We start from the raw sequence: 22745 nt of genomic DNA on the forward strand, positions 1-22745 counted from the left end.
CACTAATGCTTGATGGTGGTAGAATACTACAAGCCTGCATTTGCCCTTCCTATTATAATGGGAAGCAGCAGCTCTACACCTTCAGTTCTATAGCTGCCTTTATTAGGCAAGATTGAGAGAAAAAGGTATAATTAGTCTAATAACAAGTGTGTGAGCTTTTAGCAATTACATTTTCTCCCTACTTTGCTCCTGGAAAGTGCCAGGTACCTATAGGGAAAGAAATTATGAAAGTAAGTTACAATTTCTCAGTAGCCTAATGAATACTGATACACACAGCGAAAGTGTTCCCTTGGCTAATTATTTAGTCAGCAATCACTCTGGTTGTCCCTGCCATGAAACCAAGAAACAGAAGTAGTATAATAAGTACAGACAGGGGTTGCTGACCAGGAAAATATATTACAGTTGGGTGGCATAGGCCTCAGGACATGTTATGTGGAGAAACTGCATTTAAAGCATTGACAGAAACAAATTTAATTAAAATCTGAATAATTTTTCAACCAGAATTTCTAGTTCATATACTACATGGCCAGCTGTCTGAATAAAGTTATGTTATACAAACCCTCTCCCTTGCTTTAGGAATGATTAAATAGCTGGAAGAATTTGATTGTTTTTGTTATCTATCTTTACTCAATTCACAAAATTTAGGCTTGGTATATAAATCACTGCCCAAATTGAGAATGAAACTTCTCCCTCTCCTCAAACGGCAATTAAGTTGTATCTACTGCACTCATTCAATACTAAAAATTCATTTTAATCCTCTGTAGAATTGTTAACTGTGAGCTTCCCTCCTGGAGCCCCTTCCCCTTAGGGGTATTAGTTTATATATGCTTGAGAAAAATCAACTCTAAATAGACATAGCTCAACTACTTAGTAAAGAAAATCTAACTTATTAACTACGTAACTCTACTGAGATTGGCAATACCTCTTCTTGCACAGAAACAGAGGTATTGCAGAAGTATTTTCTCAGCTTTTCCCAGTCTGCTTAAACAGCCCTTAAACCTCGCTTAAATAATTAAATGGGAATTTCAAGCATGCTTCACTGAAAAGGAATTGCATTTTTGCCTTGAATTATCAAAAATAACTAAGCTAAGAACATTGATACTTTTTGGGGCAGGTCTGGAGAGAAGGTGCCCCAGTTTCATGCACTCTCTGTCCTGTCACCTTCCCAAAATACAGCTTGAGTGGTTATTTTCTTACTGGCATGCAGCAAAAGCAGCTATTACTCAATAATCAAGAAGTTGTCTCAGTCGTATGAAAGCCACAGGCCTCATATCTTGAGAGCCATCTACTGGCACTTTATCTATTATCCATGTATTATATATATCCACACACCCTTCTCAGTTACAGAGCTGACATGTAGCAGATTTTACATCTTCCTGCTATGATATGAATAAGAGCTATTTAAAGCAGTCTAAGTTCATAAATCATCTGCAGGGGATTTCTTGGAGACCTTGTACCACCAGACTCCTCCATGCCTTGCCCACAGGCATACAGCAAGACTAATGCAGGACATGGGGCTGCAGAGAACTTTTCCTAACTGCTGCATGGTGATTAGTAGTAATTGCCTTGCTCCAAAGTGGTAGCGTATTTTATGAAGCAAATGAAAAACAAGTGGTGAGCTGTATTCTGGCCAGAGTGTGCCATTCCCATAGGAAGCAAAAGCCCTTGCCAGTTGTATCCTGCTTCTTCCCAGCCCACCCTGCTGGGATTGAGAACCTCCACTAGGGCTGTGGCAGAAGGAGAGTGGACACTCAACCAAGCCAGCTTCTTGTGCCAGAGGTCACGCTTCTCCCAGAGATATGGGACCATGGAATAGGAGGGTGCATGCTGTGCCTCTAAACCTCATAGGACAGGGGCTGGGAGTGGAATGGGGGCAGCAAAGACACGGATCATCAGCAGAGGAAAAACACAGCTGAGAGGCTGCAGAGAGGGACAAGTAATTTTGCAGGTCTGACAAGTGCAAAGACATCTCGCTCACCTTCAATTCAGTCTCCCAGTATTAGTTGATGCAAAAGCCGGTTTTATGTTCATGTGCTGGGCAGTGAGCTCCCGGGATATTTTCTGTTTATGTGTGTCACAGACCTATGAAAAACCAATCTGTGCTGCTGCTTTCAGAGTAGATAGGAGTGGTATTTAGGACTGCACTTTGCCTGTAATTTCTCTTTCTTTAAATGGAAGCTTTTAAACTTTCCATTTAAGGCAGCAAAGGGTCTCTCTAGTATTACAGAGCTTTACTTGATGCACTTGACAAGTCTTTTGGTTTTGGGTTTTTTTTTTAAGTTGCCATTTATATGTATCATTTTACATCAATGTTTTAGTTAGTGAAGCATCTTCATGGTTGTTTTTATAGTGTTTTGAGTTGATATGCCTTCAAATAATTTCTAAATAATAGTTACTTTTGCCTGACTGATCATAAAAAATGTTTCTATCATGCACGAGAAATGACATTTTGAATAAAAAATTAATTACATGATAGGGAGTGAAATGTTTTCAGTTTTCAACAATGCTTCTCTGTAATGCTGTTTTGTTTCATTTAAGGTGTTAAATATACGCATGGTAGCTTGCAAATCAATAGGAGATTAGTGTGGCTTGATAGAATACTGTACCTGGAGAAGTATTAGTGCTATACATTAAATGGGAAACAATATTAGTTTAGGTAAAGTTAAATATATGTGTGACAAGTTAAGGTAAAAGTATATGCGTGGTAGCTTGCAAATCAGATATGACATCAGTGTGGCTTGATAAAGTACTCTATCTGGAGATGTATTGGTGCTATACATAAAATGGAAACAATATTAGTTTTCCTCAGAACATCACCTTTGTGCTAGCTGTTGGTAGTCTGTTGTGTACAATGTCAGTATTGACGAAACATCCCTTTCAGATCCTTAGACAGAAAATGCCAAATGAACTGTTTTCAGAACTGTACCTCTTCTGGGCCTCTCCCTTCCAGGTATGAAATCTGATTTCTTAATGCACATATGTGGCTTTGTGTGTGTCTGTGTAAGAAATTGCTAAGGATATTGACTTCTGATCCTTGTGAGAATCCTTCTTATGCAAAGCTTTCAACAGTCTTAGCACTTTTTCTGTTAAACTTAATTTTAATTTGTGTCCCATTCCCAAGAACAATCAGAAATATTCCTATGACCCTTCATTCTCTGACCTGAGACAAGCCAGATGAAGGATGCCTATCAGCCTTTCATTGCTTAGTGCACAGGACCACGCCACCACTCTGGCGTAGTCACTTAGACATGACACCATGACAGAGGAGCTGAACTGAAGTCTAGATTCCAGATTAGATGGGGTTTTGACCAACGTGGTCTAGTGGAAAGTATTTCTGCCCATGGCAGGAGGGTTGGAACTAGATGATCTTTAAGGTCTCTTCCAATCTAAATCATTCTATGATATCTTGATATTTGTCTTTTTGTTCCCAAAAGCCTTGTGTGTGACAGGTAACTGTGCACACTCTGGTACCCACACCATGTGCTCAGTTACTGGGGCGGGGATGCTCAGACTAGCAGTGCACACAACGGTCAAACATTGATGTTTCTCATAAGTGAAGACAAAGATGTTAGATCTCCATCCATATGCAAAAGGAAAGCATGGACAGGCTGTTATCTGTTAGAATGATTTAGCAATATACTAGGAGACAGGGAGTGTGGCTTACAGACGTGGGCTGGCACAAGGTGCTGAATATGAAATGATTGTTTATTGGTTTATAATGTATGAAGTAGAAGTATTGAATGACGTTAGCAGGTGCCAAGTTGAAGAGAGTTATCTTCTCACACAGTACATGAAGCTCATGACCACAGGTCCTCCTGACTACCATATGTTTTTGTGCTTCATGGGAGATTCATGGAAAGAAAATCTATCAGGATCTGTGAATCACACAGACACTAGCTCTTGTCCCTGAGCAGTCCCAGCCTCCAGCTGCCTGTGAGAGTCCAAGGAAAACACCACTGTAACCTTGTTCTGATCTCCTACCCTCAGCTACATGTCAAAGGATCCATATACGGTCCATTCAGCACAATTTGTGCTGTCACCCATGGGCCATCACCAGTGCTGCCTCTCTCGCAAGAACCAGCACTCCTCCTTCACTGCATCTCTTAAACATCTGGGCAGTGCTATCTGCCTGTCTCCAAGGGTCTACTGAAAAGCAGAAATGGCTCACACATCTGTATGTTTAGCAGTACTACCTTTGTCTGTGGTTAAGCCCTCTCTGTTCTGCAGATAGACACAGTTCAGGTGTTTCTGTTGACAGCATTGCTGTGTGGAGACAAGAGTGGGTACCTCAGACTGGTTGGGATTTGCTCAGTTAAAATATTAATTCCCCTTGGTGGTTTGCAGGAATCATATCTAGGTAGAAGCATACTATGCGGTCAGTTGGGCTGAGCTTAATGCAACTTCTGCAAAATGTTCGTGAAAGATGAACCTAGAAGCTGGCTGAGAAATGCCATTTGGAAATGCTGGTTTATGTCTCCAGGGTTTCTTTTTCATTGGAGCAGTTTCATTGCCTGATAGGAAAAAAAGCAAGCACTACAATTCCAATGACGCAAAGTAGCTAGAAAGACCAATGATATGCAAAGGCTGCACTTACTCTTTCATATTAAAACACTTTCATGCTTTTGTCTTAAAAAGAACTCTAAGTGAAAGAGCCCAAGGATAGAGAAGGAAAATGAGATGTATGTTACACAGAAGAAATAGTTTGTATGGCAAAGAAACTGATATCACACAGAAATTATATCAGTGAATAGAAGCCATGGGTTTTCTCCTTGCAGGCCCAATTTCTGTATCCCCATTCAGTATCATGATGGGAAGAGAGCTGCAAAAATAAAGCTCAAGTATCTCCACAACAGTAAAGGTCCCCCCGGCCACCACCTCTTTCTGTATCTGACTCTTTGAAGAGCTGTCAAGCCATTTAATCTATTGTAGTGCTGTCTGTCCTGAGAGGTGGAGGTGATTTCTACTGCTGATAGCAGAATGTCCAGTGCTACAAAGGTGCTTGTAAGAGCAAAGCTCTTTGTAATTCAGTCATGAAATAAGACTGTTAACTTGGCTAACCCTGATAATAAACCAGAGTTATGAATTTCTTCTCCCTCGAAGATGTTTTGTTGCTCTTCAGGAATAAACAGTGCTGAATAACCATGACTTTATATAAATAATACACTACCTCCTACAAGCTGCATGAAATGTTAAAACTCCAGAATGGACTATAAATGGATGCATAAATCTTTAGGATCCATGTGTTTCAATCCATCTATTTAAAACTGAAGGTAAGAGGATCACAGTATTTATTCACATTTTCCATGCCCTTTGTGCAATTTTTTCTGACATCAATTTCATCTGTGGAGCAGCACAAAATAACGTCCCAGTATATATTGCAATACTTTGTTCTGTTTCTTGGCATGTGCCGGCACATTCAGTTGAAAGTAAAGCATAACACAAGCCAGCTTTTTTGGCATAACAGGTCACCAAAGGAGTGGAATGTTTCAGTCAAAACTCAAAGTGTGAGACACATTGCTGAGAGGCAAGTTGTCTTTCAGTAAAAGCTGAAACCTTTCTTCATCTTTATACATGAGAAGTCTTGCTCTGAAGCAGTTAATTACAATGAAAAATACAGCACATTTTTCTCATAACTGCCCATGAATTGTACTTGGATTACACACTAGTTCAAATGACAAATAAGAGCCATATTTCTCTCACAAGTAAGGGAAGAAAAAGCCTGACAGTATGTAGATGAATGTTATCTACTTGTTGTTTATAGACCCAAAGGATCCCTCAGAGCATTAAAAATCCATGTGATATCCAAGAGTGGTATACTTTGCATTGAGATATGTAACTTAGCTGAAAGCTGTATAAAATCTGTAAAACTGCATGTAGGCAAAGAGCATCCTGCTGCCTGTGTTCGAGGGAAGCCATGTGTACTTTTCCTGCACACATGAAAAATAGATGATCATAAAATCTGCTTGAGATTCACAAACTTCTGACAGGAACATGTGTGTAGGCTAAGTCTGCCAACTTCTGGTCAAAACAGGCCTGAAAATACACAGACCTGAAATAAGCATTGTTCTTCCATGGTAGGGAGAAACTCTAGCTTCATACACAGCAAGTCCGTACAGTCTTATATACAAAGTCTTATATAAGACTTATACAAATATATATTTTATATATATATATATATATACGAAGACGTACAAGTCTTATACAGTCCATTGTAAGCTGGTCTTCTGCAGGGAATAAGTGACATTCTTGCCTCCTATGTTGGGTCTTCTAACTGGCAACTGGGCTCCTAAGCCCTTTCTGATATGGTCTTTGGAATCAGACCTGCTCTTTTGTCAAGAGAAATTGCCATTGAAAATAGGTGACCTCTACACTCCACTCTTGTTAGCTAGGACTTTAATAGGGACTAGCAGTGGTGGTGGTATCTTGCGCAGTAACTCGTGCAGGTGGTGTGGCTCTCATTCTCTCACAAACTGTGCAATGTAAACTTTTTATTAACTAGGTATGTGTGTTTCATAAACATATTGCAACATGATGCTAGTGGTGAAGAGGCTGACTCAGATGTCTCTTGTGCATATGGTGGGATTAGTTCTTACCTTTGTTCTGGAACCTTATCTTGTACTTTTAGTGCTGACTTGAGGAAAATGTTGTCGATAAATATTAGCTGGACTGTAAGCAGCCTTTTCTTCGTCAGTATTCTTGATCATGGTCACCTTCCTAAGGCTTTTAGAAACATCAACACGGGCCATAAAGTGTTTTAAGGAGAAGGATTCACAAACTTAGTCTTTGGGTAGGCAGAGCAGAAAGAGAACTGGTGTTGTGTACCCATAGATTCTATTGCTGAGGAGGTTTAGCTACACCCGTCTGTGCCATTTGGCTTCTCCCAGGTTCTGAGGAAACTTTTTAGAAACTGCAGGCTTCCAAGAGCAGCCCAGCCAAGATATAACACAAGTGTGAATAACTGAGGTTGTATAATTCATCGCTAGTACACCATCTCCCAGCCAAGCACAGCAACAGAAGGCATTACTCATAGATGTGGCTACGTGGGACTGGGATCAGGTGCGGTCTGGCCCTGGGCCTCAGCTGCCAGCTACTGCTGCCCAGTCCAAGCAAAGGAGTGCAGTGCACAGCCAGGGCAGGTCCTGCCCTCACTTTGAGATCTTCAGAACACCTGAAACATCTTGACCGGCTGCTTTTCATCTGGCAGATGATCTCCTCCAAGCACTGGTACATGTGGCATGGTCACATGGATCAGCTGCCCTTGATGCCTCCCATATGGTCTGTTTCTTGGAGCATAAACATCTCAAATCTGGGCAGGTTCAGAAAAGCTCCACGAGTGGTGGGTTTAACACTCAAGATGTAGTCTCCCCTCATCATGTAGTAGAAGAACCCTTCCAAGAAGGATTCTGATTGCTTTTGCTGCTTATCTTCACTGGAGCCAAACATACAGCCACAAGGAACTGTCTGCGGTAACTTGGTTTGGGCATGGAGAATGGGGAGCCAGGGCACATATGTCGTAACCTCAGGATCTTGCTGAGGAGATGCTAGTTACAGTTTGCACATCAAGCTAGCATAATGCTGCCTGCGTGGCAGTGAACCTCTTGCGTAGTTTACAGGAAGTAGTTTTTGTGTAGCAGTAAGATGGGATGGGAACTTTAGGGAGTACAAGAATGCAGGTGTCAACTAGCCTAAGTGTTGAAGTATTTGGGAATAACGTGTTACCAAGAGATTGTGTGTGCAGCGTCACATTAATAGGGCAGAAGAAAGCATGCTTTGGAGCGAGGAACTATATGAAAAAGTGATTGGTATCTCAGTCTCTATAATTCAAAACAAATTGCTAGAGACAGTAATGGAGAAATGGGGCTTATGGGCCTAGCTGTCCCTTTTGGAACAGGCAGACGTATTTTTATCATAAAAAATGTTTTCATAAGTGAAGTTTTCATATCAACAAGGAAAATCTTTTTAAAGTAAGTACCAGTGTTAGTCACAGCAAAAACTGTAATACTGTGCCTTAAGCGGATTGCCCTTCAGACAGTTTCAGGTTCACAGTTCAAGCACCATGGTGTGACAATTACAGGACCTCTGGTGGAGCTTCCCTATTCCACAGTCAGAAAACAAGTATAAAAATAGAGGGGCTCCTTTGTCTCCCCAGGCAGTGCCTGTTGTCTAAGTGGCTGAAAATAAAGCAGGGTAAATTTAAGTCAGAACCGTGTGCCTGCAGGTCGGTTGCTGTGGTGTTATATGGCACTCTGGGGAGAACACGGGCCATAGCCAGGCTTCTGCTGCTGTATTTAATGATATTCTGTGAATGCTGGATACACTTGTGGTATCATCTGGAGCGTGAGTTATAGTGACGGGAGAGACAGATCAGAGAGGGTCTGGCTGTGAGACTAGGAAAGATTGGCCTAACAGATTCATTCCCTGTATGGTCTGGTTAGACTGGGCTAAAAATAAGGAGTCCAGTGGTGCCTTTATGATCTGTAGCTATGTGGAGATAAAAGGGGTTTGGGGTGGAAGAAGGAAGGAGGTAAAGAACTAAAATAGAATGAGAATAGAAACTGTGGGCCATGGTAATTGCAACCAGGGGAAAACAGAGTAGGGAGACCACACAGAGGAATCAGGCAAGTGTGAAGAAGAAACAAGGGGGAAGAAAAAGAAAGGAAAAGAGAGCAGGTCATTCCCCTGGTGAGGCTGTGTGACTGGTTCCTGGCCAGCCACAATGCTTTTTTATTTTTAAGCACCTTAGTGATCAGCCAAGCAAAGAGCTGAGTTTCAGCAAGCAACAAATAATGAATGCGAGAAAGAAGAAACAAGTTTGAAACAGAAAGGGGAGAGGAAACAGAAAGAATGTGATAGTAAATGGCATAACTCAATGGCATGAAAAAGTGAATAAAGAGCTAAAGCAAAGGGAAAAAATTGATCTGGCACCAGGTGCTCAGCTGGTAGATTCGTTGTAAGCCCATGGAAGATGAAGGATAAGATTTAGTGCAACCACTAGCAGGCAGTAAAAATTAGTCTTTCCTTTCTGCTAGGTGCTGCTTAAGGCTTGATAAGTCAATAGGAAACAGTAGGCACATGGATTTGTGTGGATCTTCATCAGAGCCTTAGCACATATTGGAATGTACAAATTGATAAACTTTAATTGTAGTGAAGGCTTCTGGGCTACAGGTGGGTAGATGAGGTCAATACAGTTAGCAGCAGGGAGCAGGGCTAGATGTCTGGGGCAGAAAGGAGGCAGCAGAAAACCTGTCCTACCGCTTATGGAAAAGCTAGATAGGAATTATACGAGCATAAAATATTCCTTGTCTTCTGAGTACAAAAGAACCTCCATATGATGGGACACTAAGCACTAGTACTGCTGTATGCATTTGTGTAGTCCCCTCGAAGCGTGGTTGCATCAACTGTGTCAGGCAGTATTTTTAAAGAGCGACTCCTGAATCTCTAACTCGGGGGTCGAAGAGGAGGTCATACTTTCGGCAGGAACACGTATCCAGCAGGGCTTCCTCACCGGCATCCCGGCAGCTCCAGGCCCGCGGGGAAGCTGTGCCCATCCCCGCCACCTTCGGGGCTCACCTCTGCCCGCCCGGGGGCCGCTGCTGCTCTGCCGGAGCCCTCGGGCGTCCCGAGCTGCGCTCGCAGCGGGAGGTGGAGGGACAGAGGAGCGGCTGGGCGCCCGCCGAGAGCCCGGTGGTCCTGCCCGGCGGGACGGGACGGGTCTGGCTGCTCCGCCGCCGGCCCGAGCGCGGGGCAGCCCGCGCCTGCGGGCAGGGAGCGCCCGTGGCTGGACAGCGCTTTCCTGCTGCTGTCTCTACCAATTGATCCGGTTTTCTCTTCTTTTCCGGTCTAACGCGCCCTTGCCGCGACAGCCGCTTCATCCAGCCGCCGGCACGGCCGCGCGTTAGGTGCCGGGCGTGTGGTGAGCAGGTCCCTGTTACCTGGCCGGTGTGCGTCCGGCAGCGAGCGGCGGCGGGGACGAGGCTGAGCAGCCCTCACTGCGGCGGTGCGGGAAAGGGGCTGGGGACAGCGGCTCCGAGCACCGGCCGGGAGGGGGTGTGGGGACACTGCCGCTGTGTCCCGCCGCTTCGGAGGGGTGGGGGAGTCCCGGTCCCGCAGGCCGCCGCCTCCTAAAACTAAAGCCCCGTAGAGGAAGAAAGGAGGAGGATCCGCGGCGGAGGGCGCAGCGGGGAGAGACGGCTTCCGCAGCCCCGTGGCAAAGCGCCGGCTGGAGGCGGAGGGCGGCTGCAGCGGGGCTCCCTCGCTCTCCGAGCGTGCGCTGGGCGTTGGGGGCAGAGCAGCCCTCCGTGCTGCCGTGATGGTGCATTTTTCCTCCGGCTCCGTCGCGGGGATGGTGCCGGAGCCCGACAAGCCCTTGGCCGCTGCCTGCCGAGGCTGGCCAGGATCTCCCTGTCTCTCTCATCCCTGCTTTCCCTGCTGTGCTCGTTCCTTCCCCTCATCACCTCGCCGGCCGTGTGCCCGCTCCAACCCCCGCAGTAGTGACAGTGTTTTATTTCCCTAACGTCGCATCCGCGCGTGATTGAACACCGGCAGCGGGGTGCGCGGCCAGGCAACTTCAGTGGCGCCGGGGCGTGTGGTGCGATGGGGATAGGGGATCATGTATGTGTCTACCCGCGCTCCCAGGTGAGCCTGCAGCCACCTGCGGCTCCGCGCCGCCGGGGGACGATGCGCTCTCACATATGGGTAGGCAGGGAGGAAGGAGAGGGCAGCGGCGCGGCGCTGCCCGGCCCCCGCCCCGTCGGGGATGCCCATAGTCCGGCAACCAGGGACTCGGCGCTGGGATCGCCCGGGGCCTGCGGGTGGCGGGCTCCTGCGCGGTGGCCCGGTCCCACCTCTCCTGCCCCAGCCCCGTTTCTCCTGCCCCGCCCGGCGGCGGCGCGGCGCGGCCCGGCCCCGGGCGCTGCTGCGGGGCGCATCAGCCCCGCCCGCCGGGCCCCGCATCCCGCTCGGCCAATGGGGGCGGCGCGGCGGCGGCACGTGACGCGGCGGGCCGGGACCTGCTGCTTCCCCCGCGCAGAGGGATGCGGGCGGCAGAGCGGGGCAGGCGGCGGCTGCTGCTGCGCGGCGGCGGCGGCCCCTCCGCGCCCTCCCCCCGCTCCCCGCCGCCCGGCCCCTATGGCAGCCGCTCCCCGCCCCGCCGCCGCCCGCACCCCCGCGCCGCCCCGCCGGGCTCCGCCGCTCGCACCAGCGTCGCGCCCGCATTCAGCCGCCGCTCGCTGACCCGCTGCCGCCGCCGGCCGGGGCCCCGGGATGCCCAGCGGCCCCGCCGCCCGTCCCTGCCGCCCGCCGCGCCGCCCGGGGGGCACGCCGCCGCAGCCGGAGAGTTGAGTTAGGAAGTCATGGTGCCCTGGGAGCCCTCCCCGCCCCGGCAGTGCGGCGGCTGGACGCTCTGCGACTGCTGCTGCTGGCTGCTGCTGCCCGCCGTGCTGCTCGTCCTCGCCCGCCCCGACAAGCTGGCGGCCTTCCCTACCTCCTTAAGCGACTGCCAGACGCCCACCGGCTGGAACTGCTCCGGTAAGCACCGGAGCATCCCGCGTCCTGCCCCGCCGGGCGCTCAAAGTTGCGCGGGAGAGCTCAGGGGAGACAACTTCAGAGGGCGATGCCACGTCCCGCGGAATACATGGGAATGGGGAAGGCAGAAGGTGCCGGGCTCCGGGGCTCGCCGCAGCTCCCGGGCACCTCGCTGCCTCCTGCTCCGCGGGGCCGGGCGCGGCAGCCGCGCCCTCCTCCGGGGCGCAGCGCCGCGGCTTCCCTGGCCCGCGGGCGCACAACTCCGCGCTTAAACCGGGCAACTCTGTGTGTGACTGCGGAGCGGGGGTGCGGGGAGACGGGCCGGGTGCGCGCATCCTGCGGGCGGCTGTTGCCGTGCGCACCGAATCGAGAGCAAATCGGGGTAGGGACGCCGCGACACCGGGAACACGGTGCCTGCTCCTTAGCGTCCGGCTGACCTTTATAATGAGTTTCCTATGTAGGTCAGCAGCCGGCCCTTCTCCAATACACAAAGTAATTCTGACATGAGGCTGTAATAGCCTTTTGAGGGAAAGAGCGTTATCTAGGGTAATGTGTGCTTCGCACATAACGTGTTAGGTTGGGGGGGGAACCTCCACTGTAAGCTTTTCACTTTAAACATGTAGCGAGATGGTTAAGAGTGCTCAGATGTTTTCTAAAAAAATCAATGGATTTAGATCTTAATGGGTTTGGAGTCTGATATAGCTGTTTTGTTTTAATACCTTGCATGCTGTTGGGAGTGGGAAGTCAGCTAGCAAAATCTGAAATTCATGCTTGAATTCGTGAACTGAATTCTTCAGTCAGATCTGTTGGTTTTTCCTGGAGAAAATGAAGGCAGAGAGCTCGATTCATTCAGCAGCTCGTGGGGAACCTGGCACTTCTCCCTGTTAACTTAGAGGTGATCAGTCTTCATTGGGATCAGGCAGACCATCACGGAAAAACACACAGCCTGTTTGTCTTTATTACTGGGGGCTTTGTTGCATCATGGGCTGGAGAAATTCCAATTTGGACTTTTGTCCAACAGATTTGCTATTGGATTGGGATACGTTGATGATGTTTCCAACCCAGAGCCATGCAATAGCATAACTACCGGATGGCTTTTGAGGAAATAGAGTCTGTGAAATAGAGAAAAAAGTGTGTGAGGTCGTGAGGGGTAAGGACTAAGAGAAAGAGTGAGGGAGAAACAAGAGAAAAAGTGGAAAACTGGGGACAGGGAAGGACAAAAGAAAATCTGGACTCTATCATTTCATCAACAAGGTTATTGTGCTATGTGCATTAAAATGCAATCATCCCGTATTGTTCGCCTTGTTAGACCAAAGCTGACATCTATTTTTTTTCCCTCTTTACATTTGAGGTTACGATGATAGAGAAAATGATCTCTTTCTCTGTGACACCAATACCTGTAAATTTGATGGGGAGTGTTTAAGGATTGGAGACAGTGTGACTTGTGTCTGTCAGTTCAAGGTAAGAAGACTGATATTTTGCTCTCTAATTCACTAATGAGAATACAAATCAAGGATCTCCCTTTATAACCTATCTCTTGGCAATTTATTTCTCTACGTGCAGAGAAGTTAGAGGGAAAACCTGGCAGCATGTATAAAAGCTGGCAGGAGAACCAACTAGTGTCAAGAAGACATAAGTTTCTCTGGGAAAATGCAGATGCTGTGGCTTTAAAAGTCCCTCCGGGTCTGCAGTTTCAGGTTGTGCATTTCTGATTTTTCATCTCTGCCGTTTTAACAAGGATTTAGAGTCCTTTCTAAATTCATTTCTGATACAGATCATGGCTTATTGTATTCAGAGTTCTGATCTAGTTAAAGAAATGGATCCGTAATGTGCTTATGCAATATTTTCAGGAAGGGCTGCATAGTGACAATGCTTCTGCCTGTTTATCTGCCTAGCTGATCAGATTAAGGAGCAATCCCTCTGTTCCAAAATCATGAACTTCCTTTAGGTTTTATATAGTTTTAAGGGGGGCTATTTCTGGGTAGGAGGGTTTTTTTTCTTTCTGTTCCTTCTCTCTTCCTCTTACAGCTACATCTAAATCTCAGGCATTCTCGAAGTCAGACGATTTCATTATGAAGGATTCCATTTAATATGTTTTAGCCAACTCACAAAACAGCTGTGCTTTACGTAAGACCTGAATAAAACCTGAACAAATTAAAGGAGTTTAAGCATGTATGAGCACGTGTTGTATGTACGTTTATTCCCCTGTGGTTTCTTGCATTTTGATGTGGATTTGTAAAGTTGTGGAACTTGTAATGCTGATATGAATGTTTACAGTAGAGCAGGCCAAATGGTGCACAGTTCAAGTTGTGCACATCTGTAATGATTAAGTTATTACTGAGCTTTGGTAAACTATTCACTTCGAGGTATGACAAGTATTGTTTATATTTCTAGAGCCAAACGTGTCTTTGGACAAAAAAACCCAAGCGAGAAATTCTTTCATTTAAAACAAAGAAGGAATTTTCTATAATAAGAACAAGACAGTTGTTTGCTAAAGTGCTTTGAGTTTCCCATGTTGTGAGAAAATTCGTATTGACTGTGGGTTTTTTTAATTCCATTTCTAGTTTACATGTAATCAAAAATTCAATGTGAGAATGCTGTTTTGAGCATTTGCCTAGGCTCAGCACACGCAGTGATTTAAGAGTTAGTCTGTTTTCTCTTTCTAAGAAAAATCTGCAATGAAGTGAAATGTCTGTGACTTGTCCCACTGCCTAGTGGTGAGCTAGCACAGATGTTGTGCCATGAGCGCTGGGAACTTAGGGCAGCCACAGAGTGCTTGGGTCTTGTGTTTGGTCCCAGTTTGGCGTTGCCATTTGTCATAAAGCAATGAACTCATAACCTAGAAGGAACAAACTCAGATATTGCTATGAACAGGGAAGAAGGCATTGGGAGTGCTGTTTTCCCAAGGCGGAATGCTGGTCCCTGGTGATTCAGGATATTAAGAATGAGTTGGGCAACTGTGGGCCTGATCACTAATAAATGGGTTAAAATCAGCAGTAATCCTGGGTTTCAGTGGCATTTAGATCAGGCCCTGTAAGCATTTGGAGCTCTTTGTCTTGATTTGAGCTCCCTGTGGAGCCACAGGGCTGACTGTGACCTTGGAGGGCAAATTACCTGTGGCCGATCCTATGCCAGCGCTGAGAAGGGTGATGCAGTGCCGGGGGCTTCTTTAGTCAAATGCATCCACTTTGATACAGGCAGAGCCGGGGGGCATGTTAACTTCTCTTGTAACACCAGTGGACAATGTGACAAGCCAAAAAGATACGCCACTAGAGTCAAAAATCAATTTCTGGTGCGGTGCCTGATGCTGGCCAAGTAAGGCAGAGCCAGCCAGGTAATTTATGTCATGAGTAAGGGGGTTCCCCATCAGAATTCAGGTCCCCCGTTTCGGTTGCAGCTCTCTGGGGTGATAGTGAGCAAATCAATAGCAGACTCCTCATCACTATAATTACTTTTTATGTTTTCTCCACAATTTGCCAGGGGCTTTAACTGCAGTTTGAGATAATAGACAAGGGCAGAAAGCTAATTTTGCCTCCATATACTGTTGAAAATTCCTGGGCTGGCCAGCCTGTGTCTTGAGGGGCTGGGGGAGGCAGAAGTGGGGAGCAGGGCTGCTGCAATCTCAGTTTGGGTTTCTTCAAACCAGAATCACAGGTGCACCATGTCTGTTGAAGTGGAGCTAAAATGAACTTGTTTTTATTTGAAAAGCTGAATATGATCAGACTGCTCTGGAACACCTGAGTTAGGCTTCTGTCCCTGGAGAGACAGCAGGCATGTAGTGAGCAAGGGATTTATATTGGTTGGCTCTCTTGTTGCACTCTACTGCAAAATGATAGCTCATTCACTGACTTCTCACAATGAGACACGTATTTAGTTGTAAAATACCATGTCCTGCTCTGATTTGTAAATGCAGACCCATACCCTGCTCAGGGCAAGCCTAGACCTTGGTGCCATCAGAGAGGGAAGGCATAGAGCTGGTACTGGCTCCAGCAGTGGGGCTGAGCAAGGGGAAAACTATCACCCCTTCCCTCCCTGCACAGGGCAAACTCCATGGGTCCACCGGAAGCTGCAGAGCTGTGCCAGCAGGCACATGGTTGGAGACATGGCTTGCTAGGGTCTGTACCCCAGTCTGCCCAAAGCCACAGTTCTGGCAGCCTGGATTCTCTTCCCTCTTAGATTTCATGAACATATCCAAAAATACGCCAGTGTATTTCCATCAGTCACATATCTTTTCTCTTTAGTCACGAGGACTGTGGACATTGACTGGTTTTCATGTGAAGGAGGAGTCGTGTTTTCATTTGTGTTGAATCCCTCACATGCCTCGATGTTTGTGGAGCTGGAACAGCACCTGGACAACTTACAGCTTTATATTCTCTTTGCAGAATATATTTTCATATTGCTTCATTCAAGATGTAGGTGGCATTTAGGAGTAGTTGATTCAAGAGAGTAGGACACTTTTAACTGTGATACCAGGAGGAGAACTTAAACAAGTTACCATTTTCTTCATAAAACAAACCTTATGCTTTCAGTGCCCAGTGCAGACCACAATGCTTACAAAGCTGCTTTGTCTCTCGTGATAGTGGGCATTCAAGGCTGCTAATGCTGAGAAAGGCAGCCTTTGACTGATACTTGTCTGATTTGGGTACATCCATTTCCCTGCTGTACAGCTGTATTATTAAAATGTGCATGTAAGGAGAGAGAAGTGGGCAGCATGGCACTATGCTGCTGGGTTTAGTGGGAGTTTTGACATGGATTTCCTTGATCAGCCCTTGCGGGATAGAGAAGCATTCCCACATCTAGGGCTTGGGCTATTAAGCTCTAAACCAATGCCAAAAATGTGTCAGTAGACTGAAGAAACTGACAGTCAACATCTAATATACTCCAGTACTAGCAAGAAGTATTTTATCGTGAAGAGCTGCGAGTACCAGATTCAGTGTGGTCAAGTACAAGAGTCTAGTTCTAGTGGATTAGGAATGATCCTGGTGACAAACATCACAACCTTCTCATCCATGATTGTTGTACGGATAACTTCCACTACAGTTTCCTGGTGGCTTTCAGAGCCATCCCAGCTCAAAGCCAAGGCAGGAGCCACCTGCAAGATCTCACTTCTTTTTGTGGCTCCTGCCTTCATCCCAATACGAGTTGTCCAAAGGCAGCAGTGGTGGGAAGAGTGGGCAACAGGTGAAGAAATACAGCTTCTACCAGCACAGTTTGAAGAAGAAAAGGCTGCGTCACTGGTACCCATCATGGAAGTACCCTCTACCTCCACTGGCCGAAGCCAAGCTTGAATGTGGTGGGAGCCACAGGAGAGACAGGGAAACTTCTATGGGGAGAGTTATTCCTGCCTGGAGCCCTGGTGTCTCTCGAAATGAGTTTTGAAATTGCCAGCCTTTGGAAGAAGTTCCCGCCTGTCTCATAGCAGCTCTCTCACTTGCTTCTGTGGATCAGGATGGCACTCGTGATGCTGTATGCTGATAATGTAAGGCCGCCTGGCCTTTCAGATTCGCAGCTGAGTCAGTGTAAAAGATCATCTCTTGCTCTGGGCCAAACCAGTAGAGATTTGCCGCTGTGTTTCTTCAGAACAGGATCCAGCATTGTTTCTGAATGTATCGGAGCTTGTTGAGATACTTTGGGCCAAATTCTGCACAGATTGCTCTGGCAAAAAGTCCCATGGGTGACAAGCAGATAGGATGTCTAAAGCAAGCACAATCTGATCCTTCATGCTTTAAAAATCTGCATGATTGTGTTAATTGTCCTGGTTAAATATTCCATATCGGCCTCCAGCAATTGCTGTTGAGCTTCTGGATGGAGTTAGCGTTTTCTGCTCAGATTGAGGACATAATGGTGAAAATAGCATAGTAACACTTTTTAATCAACTGTTTAAAATCTCTGCATGGAGGAGCCCGTCGTTAGGAAAGGATTTCTACTGTTGTGGCTGCTGGTTCTCGTTCCAAGGAAAGAGAGTGCTGGGGGTGGGCAGCAGCTTGGGAAGATTGAAGAAAATACAATGCATAAGGAAAATGTCATTTGATTTGGCCCAATCAAAATGTCACTCTGACCAGCTATGAATAATTTCTTGGCAGCTGCTGTGTGTGGAGGCCTGCAATTAATGCAATCTATGCAGTTGTTTGTGTTAATCACTTCGGTAGTCATTCACTTTGAAGCCTATTTGATGTTATCCCTGGAACTTCAGTTCTGCATTTCACGTTGTGCCTGATGAACACACCTCAGACACTTTGTGGCATAATGTAGCTAAAGACAAAGTATGATTTCTTTTTAATTTTTATTTGGATTTAAGCAGAGGTGAGCATTTGTAAATAATAATTGTGTTCATCCCATTTGTTATAATTAAACAATGAGGCATACCAGGAGTGTGGTAATCATGAGATAATCATATCCCTGGTATAATTACCATGTACAGGGTACATCCAAGTATTTCTAAGCCTCAGAGTGTGATTATCTTATGATAACTGCACCCGGTAGGTTGCCAAATTTTCAGTGTAAAATGGAATTATTTGTATTAAAATGAACAAGAGAGGGCAAAGCAGTCTGCCAGTGGTGGAGGGAACAAGGCACAGGTAGTTTGCAGAGTTGGGCAGGAGTCTGAGCCGAAGGAGGGGTGCGTGGTGTGAGTAACTTCTGTCTTGGCTCGCTGCAGTGCTGCCGCTCCTGCCTGCTGGCCACCGTGGGGAGAGCTTGGACCTTCCTGGAGCATCCCAGGCGCAGCTTGCCGAGAGTCCCTGCAGAAAGAGGGATGAGTTTTGATCATAGGTGTCTCGGATAATTTCAGCCTGTCCAATCAGTTCTAATTATAGCTATGTACTTAAATAGTTATACACGCACAGGCGGACACAGTTCTGAGTATGCAGGCGGCTGTCTCTGTAGCAGTGAGGGGGTGTGTGTGTACGGGAGGAGGGGAAAAGCAAGCCTCTTCATTACAGTTTGTCTGTAGCCATCCAATGGAGACATGTGAGCTGCTATTGCAGATGCAAGGAGCCGTGTGCCTTGCCGGCACTGCTTCCCAGGGGAATGCCCCCACCTCGTTCTGCAGGGAGAGATCTCTCAGAGTGGCAATTACTGATTGCTTTGCCATTCAGATTGTCTTTCCCATAACCTGTTCAAGTCTGGTTTACGATCCTCTTCCTTTTATGCTTTTAAAAATCCCCCCTCTCTCTGGGGGTCAGCGTGTCCCTCTGTTTGTTTTCCCAAGGTTTCAATACTGGAAGGGGGCAGAGGGGTAGCTAGATGGATGCTGAGCCATCCAGCTTGTGTGACTAACGCTGCTTCTCTCTGTCCGTTCCCATCAGTGTAACAATGACTATGTGCCCGTGTGTGGCTCCAACGGCGACACCTACCAGAATGAATGCTACTTGAAACAGGCTGCCTGCAAGCAGCAGAGCGAAATACTCCTGGTGTCTGAAGGATCATGTGCGACTGGTACGTATAACATGGTCCAAGCTGCTCGCTGACCTTGCCATGTCCCTGAGTAAAATAACCTGTGAGTGGCCAAAGCTGTTTGGATCCCTGCTTTGAATTCATTACAGGTTAATTCTTTACAGTTGTAGGCATGAGAAATTGCTGCCGTCCTTCCCTTTTAAGTTAGTATATGCTCACTGTCTATGATATTGACACTGTTTTGAAGAGTGCAGCTCAGAAGTTGTTTCTTCTTAATATGTATCTTGTGCTCCTGATCATTCTGTGTGCTGCGTACACCCCTCAGCTGTTCGGACAAGTAACTGGAAGCAGATTAAACGAGCAGATGTCTGATAAATGGGCATCTGGATTACCACAAACCTCTCCATAATCTGGAGAGATAGAACTGGAGCATTATTGCCTGCAATCCAGTTTCTTAGGTCTTTTCTTAAGCATGTAGGGCCAGAATCCCAGATGGTATCTTTCAATAGACCACAGGTTATCATGAGCCTTACCAGTCTATACCAGCTGCAGATTTGGCTCAAAACACATTTAATGAGGACATCTATGCAACAGTTGGATTTTTTTCCTGGATTTGTTGGACGAATTCATTAAAGAGTGTGTATGAAAACTGGCATTTGAGACATCTTTTTTTGACTCTGAACATTGCGAGGTATTTGTATCTCTGCTTTTATGAAACAGCTAGAAAGGTGAATGAGCAAAACCAGTCAGTAAAACCGAGTTGCTTATGTGCAGGGGTTCTTGATGTTTTTCTTTTGTACTCGGTATCTGTTAGAGGTGGGCAGTGAAGTTAACTTGAAAAGAGCAGGAGGAGTAAGTCTTTGTTCTTGAGAGAGTTCTTTAAACTTAAAGCAGCATTTTTTCCTGGCTGAGGATGGAGGAAGCAATAAAAAGTGCATTAGATAAACTTTTTGCGGTGCCGTGATTTTGTGTTTCATACACTTGAGATAAAAAATCAACTTCTTTCCCCGGAAATGTTGTTCTCTGAAGCTGTTACCTGACAATTTTCAAGAGGGAAAAAAAAAAACAACACATATGCTGCATTTTGATTTTTTTTGTCTATAAATTCATATTAAACAGAGCTCAGGCTGACAAAACCTGTTGTAGCGTAGGATTTGTTCAACATAGCGAATTGTCTCAGCACAGCCACTTGTCTTTTTTGGTTCAAACTTTTTGATTAAAGGGATAATGTAACATCTTTTCTTAACCTTGCTTGCCTGCTGACAATGGCCACGTTGGAAGCATTCTCTCTGAAACACACGGTGGATTTCAGAAATAGAGACCTGGGCTGCTGAGAAGTGTGGCAGTGAGCAGCCCTCCTGGCCATCACTGGCAGGGGTCTGGGCATCAAAGGGTAGGGGCATAAGGAGAAACATGGGGTCCTTTTCCTCCAAAGAGCCAGGGAATATGATAATTCATTGTGAGAGGCAGGTGATAGCAGGTGTTCATTTCTTTCTCGGTGCTGGGGAGACCTGGCACACCTGGAAAAGCAGTGCTTCCCAGAGCCATGAGGCTCTGTAATGTAATGAAGACACCTTTCCTCTTTCTTCAGTAGCTCATTTGAGAAGGAGAATCAGGAGAGAAGATCAGGAAAATGTAGGAGATGGTCATTGGGAAAACACCATCGTTTTCTGTTCTCTTTCCCAGACCCCTTTTTCACCTGTCCTATGCAGTGTTGCTGTGTAAATCTACCACTTCAAGCTATTCTTGTGACAAGTTGATTTAAATAAGGGGTTTCCTTCTTTTTTTGACTTTGAGCAATGATGGCATGTACAAGCCAGTTCAGATCCACCACACCTTGCTGTCAGTTAATTAGATCTAACGACTCATAGAGTAATTGATCTCAAAGCACCCTTTCCAAACTCTTTCTGTTAATCTTGATGCTGATAAATGGGTAACCCCTTCACTATGGGGGAGGATGGGATGACAACCTCCCTCCTTTCCCTGCAAAAGAAACTCCTCTTATGGGTTATTTTTGGTAACCCTACATGTGTGTGCACTCCGTGCTGTGCCTTGCTTAGAAAATTGCGTAATGAAGCTCCAGTGTTGGCAGTTTTGTGACGTTGCGCTTTCTAAATCTGTGACTCTCGTCATTCCAGCCAGCAAACCATGGAGCAGGGGAAAAAATAAAGCACTTAATTTTGAAACTCAGCAACAACCTCAAGAAAAAAAAAATGGCATTTCAGTCATTTATCTGAAGACTTTGAATAATAATAATTTCAGTGGTTTATTCCAACTAGATCTGATGAGATGTCACTGTTTTGGAAAGATAATGGCATTAATTTCCAATTGGTCCGGCCTCAAACAGATGGGTTTAAAAATTCTCTTTGGTGAAGGTTTAGTAGTGGCCAAGTCGGGTAACTTTGCACAGCTGTTGGGAACAAAGGTTTATCAGTCTCAGTACAACGAAATGAGGCAGAGGCTTATGAGGATGTTTCAGCGCTCCAGGGCTTATCTTATTTTAGTCTGATATAGAAACTTTAAAGAAAAAGAGTTGAGACATGGGAAAGATGGCTTGAGTGAAGTTCGCTCAGATTAGATCTCTGTAGTTTACCCAGGGATGACATCAAACATAGCCTACGCTGTAATACACTTATACTGAATATAATACACTTATACTGAATACACTTACGCTTTGCATGCTTACAGGACATACTGTAGCGTGTGAATATGAATTTCTTTCTGTTCTTTCCTCAGATGCCGGCTCAGGATCTGGGGATGGAGGTAAGAGCTATCTTTTAGTATCTCTGTGCTTATATGTACACGCATTGTCTTTCACAACTTCAGATTTTAAGCGGATGTGCTTTGCACTTTGTTACACTGCATATTGTCTTTTGCTTAGCATTTTCACTGAAATAAAATGATGGTTTGCATTTTAGTCAAGCTGGAACTTAATAATGACATGCTGTTTTCTAGGGAAATTCAGAAAGCTGTTACTTATAATAGGACTTGGAATTATTCATAGGTTGTGCTAGGAGCTCTATCTCCATCTACTGTTACAGCTGCGCTCATTTGGTTTATGTTTAGAGTACTATTTCTTTTGTTTTTAGAACGTGAGCCAAACCCTTGGCTCCTCCTCACTGGGGGATTCAAGCCAAATATTTTGTGGTAATGCAGAGCATTCTTTCAAAGATGTGAGGACTTGTCACACGGAAAGAACAATGTGTTTTTATAAGAATAGCAGCAGCAAAAATGAAAGTGGAAATAGCCCAAACCCTTTACTGCATACCTTAAAATTTAGGCAAGCTTGCATTTGAGTTGGGGATCGTCTTTCTCTTTATTTCTTCAGTGCAGTCATTTATGGTTTTGCTTGTTTAACGCTGGTCCAAGGGTTTGTGACTGATCCTTCATGGAAGTATAACTGTTGTAGTGCCCTGCTTTGGGGCAGGGAATGTGACTTTTGGGAGCTACTTGCATGGTGGGCCTGGTGGGTCAGGGCTAGTTTGTATGGCTATGGAAAATTGTCCTTAACAGTTAGACTTATTTGTGCCCAAGCCTCCCGAATAAGCTCTAGGAGCCCCATGGCAGGGGAAGGGCAAGATTAGCATCAGGTTGACGTGCTGCTGGGCTCCTCTGGCTGGGGCAGCCACCAGGAGCTGAGCCAGCTTTTGGCGTAAGACACAGACAGCAGGTCTGGGCTCTTACCCAGTTCTATGGCTGGTCCTGGCTGGAATCAGGTTTTTCAAATATAGTCCCATGATTTGGCAAAATATCACCTAGTCCTCGTGTAGTTTTGGTAACCAGGATATTAGAGAGTGCAATGTGTGAGTAAAGTGTTATTTTTACCT

The 22745-nt window shown here is 45.9% G+C and overlaps 1 protein-coding gene across 1 annotated transcript in view; it reads left to right on the forward strand.

Annotated features, from left to right (window-relative positions):
* Positions 1 to 11351: 11351 nt before the first annotated feature.
* TMEFF2 (transmembrane protein with EGF like and two follistatin like domains 2) overlaps positions 11352 to 22745 on the forward strand; it is a gene marked incomplete at its 5' end in the record, with an annotated part of 127021 nt that continues 115627 nt past the window's right edge. The window contains 4 exons of the mRNA XM_080621543.1: positions 11352 to 11526; positions 12875 to 12984; positions 18831 to 18960; positions 21655 to 21681. Coding sequence (XP_080477669.1) covers positions 11352 to 11526; positions 12875 to 12984; positions 18831 to 18960; positions 21655 to 21681 — 442 coding nt within the window. The remainder of the gene's footprint in view (positions 11527 to 12874; positions 12985 to 18830; positions 18961 to 21654; positions 21682 to 22745) is intronic.

This window comes from Psittacula echo (genome assembly GCF_963264785.1).
Source record: "Psittacula echo genome assembly, chromosome: 6".
NCBI lineage: Eukaryota > Metazoa > Chordata > Aves > Psittaciformes > Psittacidae > Psittacula > Psittacula echo.